At 36.1% G+C, this 21,898-nt stretch overlaps 1 protein-coding gene across 2 annotated transcripts in view; it reads right to left on the reverse strand.

Moving 5' to 3' along the window:
- KDM7A (lysine demethylase 7A) overlaps positions 1 to 21,898 on the reverse strand; it is a 65,540-nt gene that overhangs the window by 15,906 nt on the left and 27,736 nt on the right. For both annotated transcript variants that reach the window (XM_040560820.1, XM_040560829.1), the window contains exons 4-14: positions 20,052 to 20,212; positions 18,475 to 18,616; positions 18,025 to 18,211; positions 17,381 to 17,543; positions 15,314 to 15,401; positions 14,445 to 14,551; positions 11,375 to 11,466; positions 7,031 to 7,120; positions 6,012 to 6,221; positions 4,497 to 4,621; positions 3,845 to 4,002 (exon numbers count right to left, since the gene is read on the reverse strand). In XM_040560820.1, coding sequence (XP_040416754.1) covers positions 3,845 to 4,002; positions 4,497 to 4,621; positions 6,012 to 6,221; positions 7,031 to 7,120; positions 11,375 to 11,466; positions 14,445 to 14,551; positions 15,314 to 15,401; positions 17,381 to 17,543; positions 18,025 to 18,211; positions 18,475 to 18,616; positions 20,052 to 20,212 — 1,523 coding nt within the window. The remainder of the gene's footprint in view (positions 1 to 3,844; positions 4,003 to 4,496; positions 4,622 to 6,011; positions 6,222 to 7,030; positions 7,121 to 11,374; positions 11,467 to 14,444; positions 14,552 to 15,313; positions 15,402 to 17,380; positions 17,544 to 18,024; positions 18,212 to 18,474; positions 18,617 to 20,051; positions 20,213 to 21,898) is intronic.

Below are 21,898 nucleotides of genomic sequence, written 5' to 3' on the forward strand. Positions count from 1 at the left end.
TCCATGCTGCTGGTTGAAGTCTTGGTTAAGTACAAATTAACGGAAGACTATAATATGCAGCTTATCTAGCAAATATGCTTTGGAGAAAAGCTATGACTCAGTGAAAAAATAACGAGTTTATGAATGTTTGTCAAGAAGCTAGTGGATAAAGAAGCACTTGAGAAGTTTTATGTTGCTTTTTTAAAAGTCTCGGCTAGGAAACTGAAACAAGTACCATATATTAAGTACTAACACAGATCACAAATTAGCTCTGAAACAAAGACAAGTATAGTTAAACTATTTTGCTTTTAACAGTTTAATATGCAGCTACATAAAGAGAATGCAATAATTTGTAATTCATTAGTTATTTAAGCATTAAAGATGTACCTGATACCCTATTTGTAGTAGGATTTTGTTTCTATTGTGGACTGTGACAAAGCTCATAAATAGGCAAACATATTCCAAGTGATAGCATTAATTTCTAAACACTACATAAGCAGAAATTGTTAAAAGTCAAAAGAAAGCTAAGAATGAAACAGAGTATCAGAAAGTGAATAAAATGAACACCTGGAACCAAAATCTACTTGAACTTAAGGTAGTATTAGAAAGAGCTGTGAGGGATATCCAAACACAGTAAATGAGCAACACAACTGTAAATGAATTTAGGCCAAATAATGTTCAACATATGACAATAAATATTCTAAATGACTATAGCTTTAAAAAAAAAAAATAAACACCACCACCAAGGGATTTCTGATGGTAGTTTAAGTCTTTGCCTTAAGGTAATAAAAAGACAAACAAGATTCTAGTATAAGCTACAAAATAGATAATACAGAGAATGACACTATTACATAGCTCAATTTAATTCCCCATTGGAGTACCGCATCATGCCTTTTTCAAAAAAAAAAAAAAAAAAAAAAAAACACTGCTCCAAAGTTAGAGATGATTCAAAGGAAGGGGCAAGAACAATTAAGGACATGAAAATATGTTCACATGTGGAGCTTCAGATCTTAGCCAAAACTTAATGTGTAAATAGTGAACCACAGTTTAAAAAAAATACAATTAATGAAGGCTCCTCAGGAGCTACTGTCTCATGGAATTGGAAATGCCTAATATTAAATCAACAAAACTATAGAGAAGAAATGCAAGCCTTCACAAGAATCTATGAGAAGGCAAATGATGTGGCAAGACAGAATAGGAACTGGACAAGTACATAATTAGCTAAATACAGAAAATAGAGTTATAGAAGTAATGCTAACACAGAATCTCATACTTCAGAAGCCATCTTGCCTTCTCATGGAGATTAACTGATACCCTGCTAGGGAGAAACAAATTATTTGTCATCTACATAAAATCTGGCAATATGATCTAGACTGAACTGCTAAAGCCACCTAACATTACTGAGACATTTCTGGTTCATTTGGGACTGAGTACTAACATATATAACAAATTGTATGAGTCTCAGGTTTGATCCAGTTTGGCTGTGCCAATATTCCCACATTAAGCCAAACCATTGACCCTTCTTTATTTTGCAAGGTGTGGGCAAAGCAATCAGAGAATACCTGCCCAGTTTTCTTTCTGCCTTATATTGCTCAAAATGCCACACAAACTGCGTTCCTCTAAACTCCCCTAAAAAAAAAAAAAAAAGACCAACAACCCTTTTCATTTGTTTTCTTGTTGCTGTTTTGTACATTCCCTCACAAAAGATTCCTCTTGTTTTCTCACCCTTCACATGCAGGCTTCAGATACACTTACTGACATTCACAAGCACACAGGACCCCTCTTCTCTTTTTTAATAAAAGTAATTTTTTTGTAATTGAGCTTTTAAAAAAATCAGTGTAAATATACATACTGTTTTTTCTTGGGTATTTTTGTTGTTGTTTTCTGTTTGTTTGTTTGTTTCCATTACTTTGGTAATTACTGTTATTACCTTATAAAGAACCAGTCTACCCTCAAGTAGCTTTATGGCTCCACATGATACCAGAGAATGTGAAGAATACTCTAAAAATTCTGTGAATGAAAGCAGTCATTATCTATAAGATCAGGCTAGCCTACTGTGAATTCCCCCCCAAAAAATAAATTGAGAAAAAGAAATCTTAAATCTCCTTGCCTCTATCCACAGGAAGTATCTTGCTCTGTTAAGTGCCATGCTGTATCTTTGTCTCTCTGATAACACTGGGTCACCATTTAGAACCAGAATCTTGGCATGACACACAAAGCTGTATAGTCTGACCTGTTTAAAGGCATCCCTCTATAGACTTTGCCTCTTGGCCTAAATCCCAGTAAGAACAATGGAAGGCAGCAGCCTGTTATAGAAACAGGTTGTTCCATTACGGAATTCTCTGCAGAAGAAAAATTTCTCCCTTTCTGCAAACCTTCACTTACGGCAAAATAACATAACCAGAAATAGGTGATGTTCCCTTAATAGGGACACATGAAGACTCTCACAATTCAATTACAAATATTAGTGAAAGTCCTGAGTACTCCATTTCTGGAAGAACAATATGAACATTCACTTTTAGTCCTAAATACATTTCTTAGATTTAGATGCAAACTGCTAAATTCTAGCTGTATCAAGTAAGAGCAAAGACTTCAAAGAAAATCTACAATTTCTGTATATGATTTAATCTTCAATGCAAGTGTAAAACTTAGTTTAATTTTTAAAGTGGAAAAACAGCATTATACCTAGCCTTCACTCAACTAGCCATTTGCCTTTTTGGTTCATGAGCACACAAGGGATATTTTTTCTGTGCAGATTTTTAAATCTTGTCCTCTGTGACCTTTGGAAGCACAGTCAACAGGGATTACAAATTGCTTTGTTAGTGAAAATAATTAAATATTTTGTCCAGGCTGACAATGGACTCATAAATGTTGTTACAGATGTGCAGGAAGCCAAGGGAACTGCAAGTCTCTAGAGGAGTCTTGTTATCTTATAAATGTTGACCTCCGTTTCCTAATACATATCCTCTGAACCCCTGGTAAGCTCTACTGTGAAAGGATGTGACTTTTATAATTAAACAGAAAGATGAAGAAACTATGTCAAGAACCAACTTGTCCCTGTACACAGATAGCATTATTAAAAATAAGCACTGAAAACAGGTATTCTATATTGATACTTTACTAATACACTTTGTGATCAGCACTGTTGAACACTCGGCAGGAAGACTTGAGGCTACAGAAAGGCCAAGGAAGATCAACTCCTAGTGATGGATGGTTTAGATATAAAGTATTGGAAAAAGGGACTGAAGTGTTTTTACATACAGATAATGATAAATTCTCCCCCAACTCTGCACATAACTGCCAAGGTTGAAAGTGTAAGATTTTATTAATGCTAAGTTATGTTTCTTTGCCTGTATGGAATAAACCCGTTCATTAGCAAAACATACAAAATCATATGAGCAAGTATGTAATCACCAAATGGAACAAAAAAATGAAAGATGAGTTGGGCTTGAAATTATCTGCATTTTATTTTTTATTCTCTAGAGCAAATGATATGAAGCAATTTTGGTCAAAAAATCAGCTCTCTCATATTATGAAACAAAACTAAATGAACAAATATCTTATACTCAAATACTCATCTAGGAAACCAATTAAACATCCACTCTGAAAGACGCTGTATTCACAGTATTCAGGATGGTACTAACATAAAAAGATGAGTTTTACCTTTCAACTCTATGCTGTTGTTAGCTTCTTCAGTAGACCAATAATATTTGACGAATCTATTATTGTAACTTAATGCTACTTCACTGATCTATTAGTTTATCCTCTCTATACTTAGGTAAAATTTCAGTAAGACTTCACAATAATTAGATCCTACTCAAGACCATCAAAACATTGAACTGACAAGGCTTAGAGAGAAGCTTACTGTTCAGTGGTTTCTGGGCATCTGTATTCCCTCCTCCTTCAAATCCTGAGGTCTGGACTTCTCTCTTAACAGCCGTCTTTTTCGACCTTGTCCTGTCATCTTCGTCTTCACTATCTGCCGTGTAAAGACTTCGATCTGTAAATGGGCGTCTCTCATCTCTGTCTCACAAGAAAAACAACATACTATTCTTACAAACCTGAAGCAATTGCCTTCTCTTCCTTAATTATTTATAAGTCACCCTTGAGATAGTAACAGTAACATTCTCTTATGCTCATCTCTTCGTTCTGAACTGCGCATATTTCCATTTTGTTCCCTGTACAACTGTCGCTACCATAAAGATGCAAAGTTTGACACCATAATATCTTTAATGAGAATCACTGTAATATAGTGACCCAACCGAGCAATTGAATGAAATGCCATAGCAAAGGAACGTGTAAAGCATTTCCTCCTCTTCACTCCGTAACTGTGGCTCCACTAGGGGACAGCAGACACAATAGACAAGACATTCCTTCTATACTCCTAACATGAATCTTACTTGTAAGAGAGAACTTAGAGCTTCATAAACAGAAAAAAAAAATACTTTTACTAAAAAATTAGCGTGCTCTGGTCCATAATGACTAGGAACAAGTGATCCACAAACAACGCTTTGTACCTAATTATTCTTCCATTTGACAGCAGAAGGCGAAGATCATTGTCTTTTGTTCGCCATTCAGGTACTGTAGAAGATGGCTGAAAGGGCTTGTTAAATCTCCCATTCAGTTTCGAGTTTGCTGTATCCTAAAGAAATAAAAGCAATGTTGCGTATTATTTATTTCTATAAATTAAACTGCTTTTCCTGCACTTCACAAAAGCTTAAACTCAGCACCAGGACAGTTACACATTTCTGATAACCAACTGAAGAAAGCTAAAGAAAAATATGTTCAGATGTAAAAAAACAACAGACTGCATCTTCTTCCTTAAATCATCTACAGCCTCCTGAACCACCTGCAATAGCTACAATATGTCTATAATACTCCTTTTGGGTTTTCTTTGGAGAAGCTGGGAAAGAGACTGATAAAGCAACTCCTGGATTGGACATCTGGTCCCTGGAATTAGTTCCCAAACTTATTCATAGGACAGCAAAATGTTCATTATGGAAAGTAACCTGCCATAAGTAAAACCCTCTTAGCTCAAAGCAACTCGTGTCTGACACATGCTCTGAAATAATCAATGATAGACTTATGTGCCAAACACAGAATATGTAAAAGTGTTGTTTTTTTTAAAATGATTACAAACAGTATTTTTCTACATTAAGTGGCAATGGCTAATACTCCCAAACATTTTATTTTAAAAACAGCTTGTAGCAATGAACTGCACAGGTCAACTATTTGTGCTAAATTTCAAGCTCAGCTTCTTTTCTTTGGGGCCTAATCATGTCTTATGAAGTTGAGTATGAGGACAACTTCGTATTTCTCCACTATCACAGCCAACACATTCATCTGCATTTCTTATTCTCAGAAAGTTACTTATTTCCACATTTGCGTTCTTTTTCCCATTTCTGCTTCATTTTTTTGAAAATAACGTCATCAAACCTGAAAAAAAGAATATTTCAAGAGACTACATATATTTCACTCATTCTCTCTGTGACGCTGTTGTAATACAACTACACAGTTCACTGTCCCACAATGGAGACCAAAGGCAACCTTTGGCTTTCTGGTAGGGAGTCATAGTCATACAGGGAATAGGAGCGTGAAGGAAAAATGAGGCTAAACAAATTACAGTAATTGAACTATAACATACAGCTACTTAAAAGCACACAGGGAAGCAAGTCTGGCCTAGAGCTTCACAGAACTGAGGCTTTGCAAGCTCCCTTTCTGAACAGAACTGATTCAAAGTAGGATTTGACAGCTACAGCTGTCTTATTTGAAAAACTATACTTGCAGTAGGTGAGATTCAGGGCACTTTCAAAACCAAAATGTTGAAGGAATGTCCACAAAAGGTATCAAGGAAGAGAGAAATTTCTATCAGGAAAATCTGAAAGAAAGAAATTGAAGACCTACCCATGGCTCATATAGCCAAGAGTAGTAGCCTGTGTTTTTATGCATATTTAAATCTTTTCCCTTTCAACAAAGATTAGAAATTTCTTATGTTCTGGTTTTGCTTTTCTTTCACGTAACATAATACTTGCCTCCTCCCAAGGTGACATCTCCAGCCTTTTCAGTACCTCCCTTGTGTGGAGTTCCAAGATGTCCAGGTTGGAAGGAGTTTTGGTAGCATGGTCTCGCAGTTTCCTCACTCTTCGTCTGGAGTGGTGAGGAGAAGCTGTTTCATGTGAAGACCGTGACGCTGCACACACACCGAGAATTCCCTGAGTTTTAACTGGTTTGTTGTTTTCCTCCTTTAATTAAAAACACATATTTCAGAACAGTCACATAGGGACAAATCCACATATTTAAGTGCTGCTTCCCACTCGTCTAATGGAATATAAGTTATACAAATAAAATTTTTAGACCTTTTAGTGAAGTACTACATATTTGCTATGGACTTACACACAAGCCTTAGTTACACTTAGTTCCTCTTTCCCATTTGGGGCTTTTAACCTCTCCCGTAACAGAAGTGCAGCACCAACATACAAGGTAGGGTATACATGTACTGTACTCAATAGATCACTATTCTCTTCAGATTTCAGTACTCCTCTCTCCATAGGCAAATGTAGGAGTTTTCGATATTAATCAATATTAAAGAATAAAAGAGTGAAGGGGGGGGCAGGGGGGAGGGGAAGAGCAAAATAGTTGACAACCAGATCACAACAAAGTCAGTAGAAGAATGCAATACGAACAGAATTTCAAATGAAACTACCAGTTATAAGTGGTACAAGTGGTAACATTTTAGAAATATTGATCTACAAATAGTTTCACCATTAAAATGTGTGGATTTTTTTTGAAGAATTACATAAAACACCCTTGTTACACATTCTTTTTATCTCAAACACCAAAAGCATTGTATTTCCAACAGTTTTCCTCTTGATCTTCAACTAGAAAATGAGAAATGAAATTTTCTCATTTTTCTATGAGAAAATATATTAAATATAAATAAATATTTACTTTTAATAAAGAGGTGAATAAGGTCAAACTAATGCATAGCTACTATGGAATGACCTGATTCAAAGATTTTTCCTGCAGACTTTAGGGTTGCCTCTGTTCTTACCTCTACAGAACGAATCACTTTTGAGAGCTCTTTTATGAGATGTCCAGGCCTAATGTTGTCTGGAATTTCAAAGGCATGTTCTGTTACAAGCTGTATGCAAAGGATGGAGAAAAGGCAATTAATTCTTTTTTTCCCCTTCAGATAAAAGCAGAAGTAGTACAAAATAAATGAAACTACAGGAAAAAAAAAGTTTGAAGGGAAGAAGCCAGATTGATTTCTTTTAATAATTACAGCAAACTGCCAGGACAGATGCATAAACACGCTGAACCTTCAAGTCTAAGATTTAGAAGGGAGCAGATATCCCTCAGTGTCTGACGTTCAGGATATATAAAGGTAGGCTCAAGGTCAGCCATCCCACAGCTTCTCCTAGAATCTCTAAGAATCTAAAGAAGTGGTCATACAGAGCTATCCTGATAATCACTTACATCATTTTATTTCTCTGTAATTAACTTCTTTTTTTTTCCCCTTTAGCATGGTCAGTATGGAGTCACACTTAGCAAACTCAGAATGATGACCTTCAAAAAAACCTAAAGGCTAACAAAATTTCACTATGACAAAATTTATTCTTAATGGTAAATCAGGAATAGCAATGAGTAACCAACAAGCAGATTTTGGACATCTGCCTCACATTTCACTTTTTAAAGCACCTCCTTAGCTTATTTAAAATGTGGTAGGTTGGAGAAAGCTATTCAAAATCATTCCCTATAAAAACAACTTGGGACACCATAATAGTTTATGTTCCCTTTAATCCTCTGAAACAGTATCATAGCACAGACAGATCTACTATATATTTATTACTAATCTGAGCAAGTCCAAACACTCTACAGTTAGATCTAGTAAAACAAGTTTAATATTTTGTATGTACAGTTTAAATTTGCCCCAAGACAACTTTAGTTAATATTAAACAGATGAAACACTTGCACATAGACCAGAATGACCGTCATGAATTCTGGTATCCCCTTAATTGACTATTTAAACAGAAAAATGTCTCTCAAACACTTTCAGCTATTCACACTTCAAAAATGAGCTTCGGCAGCAAAATTATTGCTAGAAGCAATTTGATACTGTAAGTATATTTCATTGAATCTGGCTTCCTCTCAGTCATTTAAAACCAACCAGATGTATAACCTTGATATACTCATTTCAGTGTCATTAATGATACAGGGAATATTAAATCTGCTGGTATTATTTACAATTGTTCATTCACCGGTGCATCACCTCTACACATTCACACTTGGGAACACAGCACCTCTGGCACCACACAGTACAATTGTTCCAACAAATTAATGGTTATTTTAGGACCTTTCAGTCCTTTCTACATAAAGACTCTCCCAAAAAGCCTTCCTGTCCATGAGGACTTCAAGAAGAAGAGACTCTGATGCAATTTTATAAAACACTGACTGGAAAGCTTCTCTGGCTTAAAAATACTGGCAAGCCTTACTAAATCAACCATAGTTGAAGAAGCAATACCTTATTTTGCAAGTAAAATCTGTAATAACTCTTTGAACAAATTAAATTCCATTGGCAAACTCACTTGTTTGTTACTATAAAAGGTATCTCTTTACATCAAAGCTTTCTCAACTAAGCTGTGGTCAGAGTAATTATGAAAAAAGTCCATCCAAGCAACTAAAATATGCCAACAAATTCAAATTGATATATCAGGCTAACAGTTTGACAGCAAGAACAGATGGGCAGGAAATATGAATACCTAGAGATACCACGTCTAAAAAATTATCATCATCATTATGTAGCTTGTTTTAAAGTTGTCTCTGCATGCTGACTCCTGGAAACTCTTTAGGACTGAGGAATTCTCTTTTAGTAGGGTGAATAGCAGCAACAAAATTGACTAAGTATGTCAAGTGTTACAGATAAAGAAAATAATGGAAAAAACTGTAATACACTGAAAAACTTCAAGAAATCATTTTGTACATATTGAAAATAAACAGTTGATCGAGAAACCTATCTTAAAATCAAGATGTACAAAAAGTCCTGGTAGGCATAAAAATCCACAAATCTTTAGAAACTAGCATTGAAATTAAGCATACTGGTACCTAAAAATACGAACACAACCAAATGCCCATTCCTTGGGGGGGGAGGGGGGGGGGAAGGTTTTTCTTTTTCCCCCTCTTAAAACAGCTATTAAAAACAACAACAAAAAACCCACAACAGAACAGTTGCCCAAAATAATCTTACTGGTACATGGATCAAGCATCTTAAAAATAGAAACTGAGACCTGTTGCTTATGTAAGTTGGAAGGAAGCCAGAGCTAAGATCCAAGAGCTCAGACGACTGGTTAGGTCATCATCTTTACTGTGTGTATCAACTAACCCGATGGCTGATGATCTGCACTAAAGTAATCAGAACATACACCTATCGATAAAAACCTTGCACAAGCTCAATTCAAATCAAGACAAGAAAACTAAGATTATTTTAGTAGCACTCCATCCTTATTCTCAGCATCATGTAACTCTTGGCAGTTTTTAACCATTGCAGAAATGAAGATACTGCTGCTTTGCTGAAGATGAGTTTAAAATGCTTCAACAAGTAGTTCACAGCAATACACTAACATAATTCACTTGTCTTGAGAAGATATATTCCATGATAGGAATGTGAAACATCATGAGTAGGCTTCCCATTTGTAGACTATTCATTTTTCATTTCTTTCTCAGAATCTGTCTGGAATCCTCACCATGAACAGATAATATAGCAATGTACAAAGCTCTTCCTGTCTTCTGCTGCATACAGCTACAATCCTAACACGCACATGGTCTGCTGCGAAGAAAACATCAGCTCACTTATGAAGCAGCAGCTAAAAAAGGTGAAGGCAAGCTACAAAACATGATAGCAGGTGGACAGCAGACCATGTTCTCAATAGAGCATGAAGGCTGTGCAGTTGCCTCACAACTGAAGTGTCTTCAGCCAGTGGTTTGGGAATACTCACTGATCTCATTAATAAGCATATGGAATGCAGCATCTGCAATTATTATTTTTTTTCCACAGGAAAGTAGGAAACATACCACATTCTAGACAGAGTATTACTCAAACCATTTAATTAACTACTAGACACTACACTACACAGACAACAATACTATACTACGGCAATCTATAAAAGAGGAATTCCAATCCAACTTCAAGTAAAAACAAGGATTTATATAGGTTATGTTTCTTGTTTATCAAGTTAGATTAATCAGCTTGCTTATTTTCCATGCCATGGATGCAGAGAGAGCTTGGATTCACAGATGGTTTAGTATCTTAGGCACAACCTCCTGTAAATACTGCTATACTGCTTACTAGCAGGATTTGACCCAGAATGGCACACCGGAGAACCAGTTCTGAGGTGTTACAGGTGTACCTTTCCTTGACCCTCTGTAATCAGTAATGGTATACAGGCCGGACTTGAGCTGATTACACATGGCGTTAACCACCTCTACATTTACACCTCGTCATCAGTTCCACGAACCCTACTATGCTGGATACAGCATTGTGTGAATAGGATACCTGATGTAATACAACAAATTCTCTTCCAAGGAGAACTTGTGGGCAGAAAGACCAAACAAATCTCCAGGAGCCAGTTCAGGTCAGTGGGGCCAGCAACAAACTAGAATTAATAAGCTCAGTCAGAACCAAACTGACTGTCTGAACAGCATTTCCTAGAAGCACAGGTTCCAAGAGGGCTCATTAGCTAAGACACTTAAAAAAAAAAAAAAAAACGAACAAAAAAAAAACCACATGGAGTTAAGGCCTGGTCCAGTGCTGTGCCAAAACAAATAAGCCTTCCTAGAGAGCAGAGCACCAGCAAAGCCAGCACAGAAAACGTATTAATGATTTTACAAGCCAGCAAACATTCTGGAGGGACAGTACTCAACCAAAGTCAATATCCTCAATCTAAACTGACTCTTCAGCAATATATGTGTACCTGAAATGTGCTCTCCAAAGCACTGACATCAATGGAAAATCCTAATATCAGGGCATTCCAACCTTCCATTGCCTCAGATGAGGATGAATTGACTGCATAAACAGACCTATTAGAAAAAACTCCCACTGGCTTATTTTGAAGGATTCTTATCCCGTACTGCGGTGAAGCATGATTCTGTTTCTATCAGCTACAATACAAGAGCTTATTCATTAGCTTAAAAAGACTTCATTAGCATCATAGTCATAGAAATTTGTCATGATGACTCTTCCCCAGATCAGCAGCACATACTTTCACTCTCCATAGTCTCTCAGTACTCACTAATGAAAAAAAAAATCTTAAATATGAGAAGGACACAAACCTTCACTTATTTCTAAATCAAAACAGAGTTCACCAAAATAGCAAACAAAATCAGTCTTACTCTTCCTTACCTCTTTTTTCATCCATAATTTTAAAGCAGTAAGTAAAGCCTTCACTCCTTGCACTAAATAGCTTGGAGGCTGGAAACCATCTTCCCTCAGTTCTAAAAAGGATACAGATAATAATTTAGAAATGCACTAAGTGAAAACAGTAGAATGATACCCACAGCCAATGAAGTTGTCATTATGCAACAGCCCAAGAAAAGGAAAAATTGTGTAAGCAAGTGAAATACTACATCCTGTATTTGCATGCATACTGTAACAAAAACAAAACAAACAAATAAACAAAACCCACAACCTCACAACCTAAAGCAATTCTACATAACATCTTTTATTCTTGGCTTCTTCTTGGGCAATTTAGAAATTTTACAACATACTACACTTCAATTGGAATAAAACAGATCTACAATGTAGAAGAAAAATGTTATTTGAAGAAACAAATAATCTGTTTCGTTCAGAAACATTTCAGTCAATGGGGACCAGAGGTACATAGGATGGGACGCATCTCTCAATTGGAATTCCTACTGCTTATTCCCATACATGCAGCAAATAGTTCACACTTTAATACCAGAGTTCTCCTTCTTACTATACATCATTTTTGCTCCAAAGTAAGAGTGGGGAAAGAGAAGAAGTACAACACTCTGCTACAAAAGCTGTTATTGTTAAGAAAGCTGGTGCTCCCAAGTGATCACAATTCCTTTTAAAATTTCCCTTTTACTTCATGGGAAAAAGGAAGAGAAAAGGCAAATACTCCAGAAAGTCAAGAGTAGACTGGAGACTCTTCCTATGCTCCTGAAAAATATTTCCTCCTGTCAATAAGAAATGAATAAGCCCTAGAACTATTTTTTTTCTTTTTATTCATTAAAAAAAAACACACTAATAAAGCTATGTATTAGTCCAGTGGCAGAAAAAGGAAAGTTCTGCTACTTAACAGCTGTTTATCTCTCCAATATGCCTCCTACTTTTTAAAGGGTGTGAGAAGGAGTGGCAGGCCTTTGAGCTGCAGCAGGAGTCTTTCTGCCTACTAGCTGACTCAGTAAAATTTTGAGAATACAATGCAGCACCACAGACTGGACTTACTTTTTTTTAGCTGCAGTAAAAAAAAAAAAAAAAAAAAAAAAAAAGGACTGTGTTACATAAGAATAATCAAAACTAATCAGCATTGTACAGATGAAAAAGTCACTTATTCTTAAGTCCCTAGAACTACAGAGTAAAGTTTAGGTGAATGGCACAACACTTATAGCATCATAATATACTTTTTACCAATGAAAAGACAAAATCAAAAGGTTTATGACTGCTTGTTATCCTTTCATAAAAAGAAGCAGAAAAACGCAGTGCACTGATTTTGCTAACTGACACGAATTTCACAAAGTACTGCTAACAACCATGTGTTCAATGCATTACAAGCTATTACGTTTCACAGCTGAACTGATATCATCCCTTATTTTAAAAACAAAGGATTCTGACTGGCAAACACATGAGCCATATAAGCCTTGATGCCAAAACCCAACATAATCATTACATTAGCCATGAAAGCCTCAATTTTGATTTTTCATTATAGGTTTATAGATCTTAGCAGTGTTCTGCAGCAAATACCTGCTAAGCCACAGCTTAAAAATAACATGAAAATATGCTTCATGACCCTCCCTTAAGAACCACATGTCACAAGAGGCTCCTAGTATATCTACTCAAGTAAGGAGGTGCATAATAAAAGAGGGAAACATGTAGAGATGAAACACGTAGTTAACTAGATTACTTAGAAACATTTATCCCACTGATTTTCCAGCAGAAATGTAGCTCCTACATCTTCTGTCGTGTTTGTAAATTTCAAATACCCAGGTGTGAGACCGACAAAAGCAAACTTTCAAGAAGAAAACAATCTTTCTTGGAAGCAAAAAAAAAAAAATCTTTAAGTTTGTTCAGTTAAATTTCTGAGTTGTTTTAGTTTCATCCAGAAACTCTAAATACTCATTTAGGAAACTAGAGTTGTTCAACGCCTTCATTTGCTGAAAGAAGAACAGATCATTTTCAAGGTTTTTACCTTAGAAAAAGGTTTTGTGAGAGTGCTCTTTTAAAGCAAACGCTGAATTCAGCAATATCCTCTCCGAAGGTTTATTTCCCTCCTTTGAAATATGGTATTTATTAATAAGATTAAACAGAGGTGGCAGAGGGCAAGATATTTGATGCAAAAGAAGGTGAAGTCAGGCATTCTCTCAGCCTCAATTACACATCGGTATAGATATATGAGTTAAAGGACTAGATGAGGAAGTTTGGAAAGGACTGTGAACTGTCAAGAACAAAAGCCTGTTGAGATGTCTACTGATAAACATCAATATAAGTGATTTAACACTGCTCATAAGAACCAATAGACCTTTCCTACAAAAATCCTTATGGATGCCTTCCCCTTAACAAGAAAGAGCAGAAGACAAAAGGTAGTTTTACTGAAAAGGTCCAAGGAAATTGTAAAGGTGCAAGAAAACCTTTACATTCAACTGTGAAGTCACCAAGAAGCAGCCCACAGGCATAAACTAGTGGGATCATTTAGAGAGTGTTGTTTGCTGAAAGAAGGAGAGAAAGGCTACCAAAGGGTATTCAAGACCTTAACTGACACACTGAAATAACTTTCATATCTGCCTTAACAAGACCTTGTGAGATAATGGAAAATTAATCCTATCTGGCTGATAGCCTAATTGCACTGTGCCAGAATCTCCGATATTCTAGATCATCAGGACAGAGTATCTTCATTGACCAGATACACCATTAGCATTGAATGAAAAGCACTAATAAACAATTCAAAGGTGTCAGTAGCATTCTACAAAACGTTAGTTACACACATCACTACCTACACTAAGAATTGTGCACTGCGCAAGTTACCCTAGAAAGCTTGTACTAAGAACTGCTGAATCTAGAACTGTAACAGTGCATTATTTACCAAAATCTGTTTAAATACTATCTGGTTTTCCGAAAAAAAAAAAAAAAAACACGTTTCACCTGTTCTCATAGCAGCAACATAATTTTCTCCACTGTCAACTGAACAAAAAAGCAGACATATGTATATCCCTTGAAACTGGACAAAGATTACCTTTTAACGTTTCCAGTAAGTTTTTGGCCACAAACCAACAGATGGCTTCAAAGAAAGGAAATTTGAAAAGATCTGGGGTTTTTAGCCTCTTCTCCATTTCATAACACCTGAACAAACAGAAATATGATTTAAAAACATTCACATTATCTAATTTATTATTCAAGCATGTAATCATTCAAATTGATAATAATGTCCAAAATAAAATAAAATAGGCACGGTCATGTTAAATAAAAGAAGTACCACAAATTTAAATCCCAACAAGACCACAGACAAGATTCAACTCTGGTCTCATCCAGGCTCTGACCTTATCAAGTTTGACTGCTGCACTTCTAAGAATAAAGTTGGACTTCATAAAACTAGGATACAAACCCAGTGTGTGATCTTTTAACAGATGGAATTTTATCAGGATTCCACTGTAATAAATAAAAACAATATGTTTAGAAGACAGCTCCACATCTTGGACAAAAACTAAACACAGCTGCCCTTTGAGCAATGCTGACTTGAGGATGCTCATTTCAACTCAGTGTTGCACACCTGGGCTTGCTCAGCTTTCGTTTTCTTGCTTATACTAATCACCAAAGTATGGCGGGGAGAGGGATTTTTGTTGTGCTGGTGTTTTTGCTTTGTTGGTTTGTGTGGTTTTTATTATTATTATTAAATTTGTGCATATTCTTCATTTTGCTTTTAAAACAAGCTTTGCAGAAGTGAAACAAGAGTATGTGCTGGGCTTAGTCTAACTGAAAATGCCACTATTGTCTGTTTTGAGAGCCTGTACCCATCTGATCCTGGTTACAAGCATGAAGAAAAGTATCTATCGGAAAAAATATCCTACTTACTGAGGAAAAGGTATAGTAAGAGTCGAGACTAACCTGAGCTGCATGCCAATGTTGAGGTTGTGCAAAAAATTTCCTCCAAAAGCCATACAATCCTGAGATGTGAGCACAGCATGAATCCAGCCTGAAATGAAAGATTCAGAAACTTAGTAAATACATATAAATTATTATAAGAAAGATGTTTTTAAATACTTGTGTGTACATATTAAAAATCATTTAAAATATTGTATGTCAAACTAAAAAAAAAAAAAGAAAATTATTATTCTATACCAGGAACAAATATTCTTGATTTTAATAACATGTAGTTTAGATTTCTGAAACACTTTCTAATGGAAATGTAGTTTTCTAAAGGAGTTACAAGCAGACAAAGGCCTTCAAGACATTTTGACTGGGTAGGAACTGGGGGTGGCAGAGGGGGAAAGATAGAACACCACTGATTTTTTAAGCAAAAAGTCCCCGAAGTTTTCCTTCCAATCAGCAATAATAAGTGAGTTACTGTGGGGAAAAAAAAGCATGCTGAACAATAAAGTAATAAAAATAAAAAAGAAATTATATTACTTTTCATGTTTACATCTTCTTTACAGTAACCGAAAAATTTGCACAACTTAAAAAAAAAAAAAAAAAGTAATGTAGCAATACTGTGTTTTTTCTACTAGGAATTCATAAATAGTTCTATAAGTTATTCCCAGTATAGCCATTCTAATTTTAGCGAAACTAATGATCAATTTAAAACCCAGTCTAGGTACTCTGACTATGCTAATTTGTCACACATTTGAAATATTGTCCTCATGAACTCTACAATTCACTATGGCAAAGCATGGCCAACATTACACTATTAATTTAGCTGATTACCACTCAATAATTTCAATTGAGTACACAAAAGAACATATTGGCTTCCTAGTTAAAAATAGTTGAATTGAAATTTTATCCTGTGCAGTTTTAATGTAAATAAACTAAAAATATACAGAGTTCTCTTTTCCAATGCTTTTTCTGATTTCACCTGCATACAGACCTTTCTGTATGCAACAATAGACCAGTTGGCCATGAATTTGGAGATTACCTCATGGTTTAACTGAGCACAGGCAACATGTACAAACACAGAAAGCTCCTCAACTTGATGCAAGATCAGCCCAAACCACAAGCAACTATACCATGCCCTCATTCAGCTAAAAACAACCAGTTCTAGTTGTTGTGGTACCACATACAAAAAGACCTGAAACTAAACTAGTAACTACGCTGAGTGACCAACATACCTTCTATGTTTCCTGTGAATGAAATTACAGAACAGAATATAAAAGACTGAAGGCGACAATGGCAAAAGCAATCTAAGGATTGGCGTTTGTGATTTTTGTTGTTGTTGTTTGTTTTAAACAAATTAAACTGTTGTTTGTTTTAAATTAATATTATAAATTGTTTTGTTTTATTTCTATTGTTTGAAAAGTGCAATGAAATGGAGAATGCCTCGTATTTTCAATTGCATTTTGCATTTGTCAGTATGGTTTTAATTTTTCACTCATCACAGTAGATGAGTACCTCTGACTCTTCAAGGAGGATGCGTATTTCAATCCTATCAGATACATTTCCCCAGACACTGACTAAACCAACAATAAAGCCACAAAGAATATCTTGAATAGAACAATTTGATTGTTACTTAAGAACAGTATCTTTAACAATATTTAAATAACTCTCGAGAGCCTCCCTGTAGGTGGTATTCTTCTATATGCAAGATTAATTTTAAATCACAAATCTACTCCAAACATATTACAGAGATTACAAAATAATTATGATATCCACTACCATCAGGATATCCATCCTACCAAGCAGGAACAGCAAAAATGCATTTCAGTACAGATCAGATTTTTTCAAAGCCTTTAATCAGTCTTACAGAATTTCTTTCCCTTTTTTTTTTTTTTTAAACATCTGTCCCAAAAGCTGGCATCATTGATTGGGTCTTATTCCATACTCCAACTCCTTTTTTTCTCTTTTCGTTCATGCAAAAATTCAGGATAAACCAATTATTGATAATGTAATGTGTCATTTAAGATACTCTTCATTCCTGGTAATTAAACATGCTACGTCCTAGTAATAATTGTAAAATCTTACCTGTTGGAACAAATAAAGTGTGTCCTTGCTTTACAACACATTTGTAACATTTGTCAACCTTGTCCCCAAAATATACTTCGCTTTGGGTGACAGATGAGCTCCAAGACTCATATAGAGCCAAATTTTCATCAGTGGGCTTGATCAAATAGAAGATCTTCTCACCCTATTAAATAAAAACATCAAATAAATAAATGTATGTCCTCTTGGAGGCATAGTACTACCTCTGAGTTATTTGCAACAAAAGCAACTTATTGACCAGTGTGTCACAGTTGCAATTGTCCAAAAGCTTAAGTAATAGTACAGTAACCAACTGCGGGGAGGGGGAGAAGAGGCATGCATTTTGAGATGTGAAGAACACCCAACAATGACATTCATTTTCATTTAATTCATTTTTTAATACTAAAACTTCACTATACCATCTACCAGTCTATTAAAATGGTCAGCCAACCAATCATAGTCTAGAAGTCACCAACCGCATGATAAATTAAAAGCATGAAAATGAGACACCAACTTCACTTTCACTTTCCAGCTCCTCCTTTGCCTGTTAAGAAAAATCATTCTTAGCAGGTAATAATGCCATAGAAGAAAGCTGCACACTGAGTAAATTGTGTTTCATACAGTCATAAATCAAGAAGCCTTCATACCCAGAGAACATGGTACCAAACTGAAGTTCCTCCAAAATCGATATGGAAATCAGTATAGCTGTCCTGGACACCCATCAAGCAATACTTCTGAACAAAAGGCTTAGGGAAGACAGAATCATCTGGCCAATAATTTTCCACCCATGAAAGCTTTCTGGCAATATCTGGTACTTCCACTAATTCAGACATCCTTTAAAAAAAAAATTATACACATAAATAAGATCAAGAGTAAGTGCCCCTCTTTTTAAATGACAACATTAAATGTTTGCTTCCTACAGAGTTATTACTTATGAATTAGTAAAAATGTTTTATACCCATATTACATCACAGTAGCTGTCTACATAAAACATGCAGCCTCTTATCTTTAACACTAGAGACATTATATTCCCACACATAGTGTTCACCTTAGTGAAAACCACTTCCTACATTCAAGGAACTGAAGTCAATGCTCACTTTGTGTCTGAGAACTCCAGGCTGATCACGTTCAATACTTTTGGTCGGTCAGGATTTGTGAAATATTTAATATAATTATGGAGCTTCATTTTGCTGTCTGCTTGTCTTGCTACATCTATTACATCTATCACTTTGTCACCACCTGTGAAAGACAGAATGATTTTCTTAATCCTACCACAGATAAAAACAGCTGTTCAAGATGTTTAAGAGAAATTTTACTTTTTTCCAGCTTTTATCAATATATTTCTGTACAAAAACTCCAATATCATTAGCATTCTCTTAGAACAAGGACAGATTGGTATAAACCAACTTTTACTAGTCTAGCTTTAATTGTTACAGTCAGCAAAGGACAGAACTGAAAAAAGTCTAAAGATAAATCCTCTTTCTTGCGGTTAACCAAAAAAAAAAAAAAAAAAGGAGCAATGCAGAATCACTGCAACTGGTTTGAAAAAAAAAAGAAAGAAAGAAATTGGTTTTGTGGCTGTCACTGGAAAGACTAGCGTAGAGAATGTTATCAAGGCAGATCTCTTCCTCACTCTTCCTATTAATCATCACCACAGCACTTGAATATATAACACAAGGACCATTGAGAATTCTTTACAAATAATAAATCTTCCTTCTTACAGCTCTTAGCAAACTGCACTGAACTTTTGCCATAATTAACGGATAGCTTTTTATATTGAAAACCATGCAGGTACTCTGCTGTAATCATTCTATGCTCTTCCCCCCCAGCTTATATACACGCATATCTTCTAAGCACACTCTGATTTCATTGAATTAAGCCATAAGGCAAGCTTAATTTCTAAATACAACAAGAATTTGTTTACATAAGACATATTTTAAAGTGAAATCTGTAGAAATAGGCAAGCGAGAAGCAACCATTAGCCAAGAGAAAGGAGTAATGACAAAATTATAACAGTAACTGAATTACGTCTATTTAGTTACACAGGAATCAAATTTGACAATTCATACTGGAATGAAGGAGTGCATCTAGATGCACACTATATTTACTTTAAAATTCCAAGTTAATAGCATCTTGACAAATCCTACTTAGAATAATTTCATTTCTGTTTTCTTATTTTTAATTTCAAAACCAGAAAAGTGAACCTGCAGCATTCCAATTTTGTCCCTAAACCTGGCAGGTCAAAATATATGTGTAGCAATGAAATGAAGAAATTTCCAAAAGATTGATTGAGTATGGAAATGCCAATTCACTGAGCCCAAAACATTAAGTTTTGCAATAGTCTGACTACTGATTAATCTTTATCAATCCTAACAGTGATTCATTCAATTCTCAAAAACTGAACAATCTGGTAGCAGAACAAAAACATGCTATGTTTAGCTTGCACCAAAATTAACACTTCTGAAAGTTGAGAATTAATGGTTTACTCCTGTCACAAACCTACCACAAACAAAATTCAAATCAGTAGCCTTAATTGTGCTCTTTGCCAATCCTCTGGTTAGAAGTATTCAATTTAGAATATATATTTAGCACTCTAGAAGCTCTTATAATCATGCAAATATTTATTTTACTTTAAAAACAGGATCATTTGCACACATTCCACAGTGACCCTTACCTACATAGCGTTCCACATCTAAGACGGAGAAAGTTGGCGGAGGAAGTCTGAGCCCCAGACCATCTAATTTTGGAACCATTATAGGAACATCAAACCCATGCTTCTCCAAGTATCTTTGTGTCAACTGGCTTCCATGCATTTTCAAAATTACTTCATCAGCACTAACAGAAAGAAATAATGGAATATTAGCAGAAGAGCATCCTCCAAGCACTACTAAAAAAAACAATTATGTCACAGTTTGGGGGAGGACAGGTTGGAATGGCTGCATTTGAGTCCAAAAGAATTGGACCCAGTACTACTATCAAACTAAGCATTTAACTGGAAGACAAGGACAACAATATAAACCAGTAAGGAATCATTTATTGTCAAGCATAACCTGGGAAACCACAGTCCTTCTATACGATTGAACACAGTCATTTAAGACGATGAGAAAAAGGAATTCTCACCAAAATAATACAAAATGTTAATGTTAACAACAACAATAAAGAGTCCTTTAAAGAGTTAAAAGCCATTATACATTTACAGTGAAAAAGACAGCCACAGACAGACTGAGATGATTTCTGTTACAATTTTCTCCACTTTCCTCTACAGCATGAGAGATGGGTAGGGCAGAGCACATGTAAATGTTCTTTGTTATCTGGAATGAAATTGAGGAGTAATTACCCAATCTCTCCTTTCCTGGACTAGAGGAATAGACAGTATTCTGACAGTTCAGTCACATAAAAAGAAAAACAAAAGTCAACCACTCTTGCTGCTGCACCCACACTGCCTTACAGAGGCATCTATATAGATTGGAGCACTGGACAATCACAAGCATGAAGTTCAACAAAGGGAAATGCCAGATGCTGCCCCTAGGACAGGGTAATGCCAGACACAGGTACAGACTGGAGCAGAGTGGCTGGAGAGCAGCCCTGCAGAAATGGACCTAGGGGTGCTGGTTGCCAACAGGCTCAACGTGAGCCAGCAGTGTGCCCTGGCAGCTACAAGGAAAAGCTGCATTTTTGGATATATCAAACACAGCATAGCCAGCAGGTCCAAAGAAGGGAATCTCCTGCTACATTTAGCATTGGTGCAGCCTCAACTTGAACATTGTGTGCAGTTCTGCACTCCACAATATAAAAAGGATGTTAAGGTACCTGAAAGCATCCAGAGGAGGGCAACAAGGCTGGTAAAAGGGCTGGAATACATGTCCTGTGAGAAGAGGCTAAGAACACTTGGGTTGTCTAGTTGGGAAAAAAGAAGGCTGAGAGGCGACCTCATGGCTCTCTGCAACTCCCTGTGGAGGGGAAGTGGAGCAGGAGGTGCTGGTCTCAGCTCCCTGAGAACTGATGACAGGGTGCAAGGGAATGGCACAGAGCTGCACAAGAGGAGCTTCAGACTGGACATGAGGAAAAATTTCTTTACTGTGAGGGTAGCCAAACACTGGAACAGGCTTCCTAGCCCAGTGGTTGGTGCCCCATGCCTGTCAGCGTTCAAGAGGCATTTGGACAACGCCCACAATAACATGCTTTAACTCTTGGTTAGCCCTGAAGCTCAGGCAGTTGCACTAGATGATCTTTGAAGGTCCCTTCCAATTGAATTATTCTATTTTATTCACTCCCTCTCTCAAAGAAACAGAAACAAAACCCGAAGAAAAGCAAACTCAACAGCCATCACCCTGTAGCAGCCCTGACAGACAACATAGCCCAGTGCAAAACTGAACAGGGGAAGCTACTGCATGAAAGGGCAAATTTATCCACCTGAAACAGGGACTCACTGTTTCAGATGGGGAGGGTGGGATAAGGGAGAATTCTAAAGGAGGAGGAAGTAATAATCCTAGGCCTTCATTTTCTGAAGCAGGGAAATGT

This window comes from Cygnus olor, chromosome 1, assembly GCF_009769625.2.
Source record: "Cygnus olor isolate bCygOlo1 chromosome 1, bCygOlo1.pri.v2, whole genome shotgun sequence".
Lineage (NCBI taxonomy): Eukaryota > Metazoa > Chordata > Aves > Anseriformes > Anatidae > Cygnus > Cygnus olor.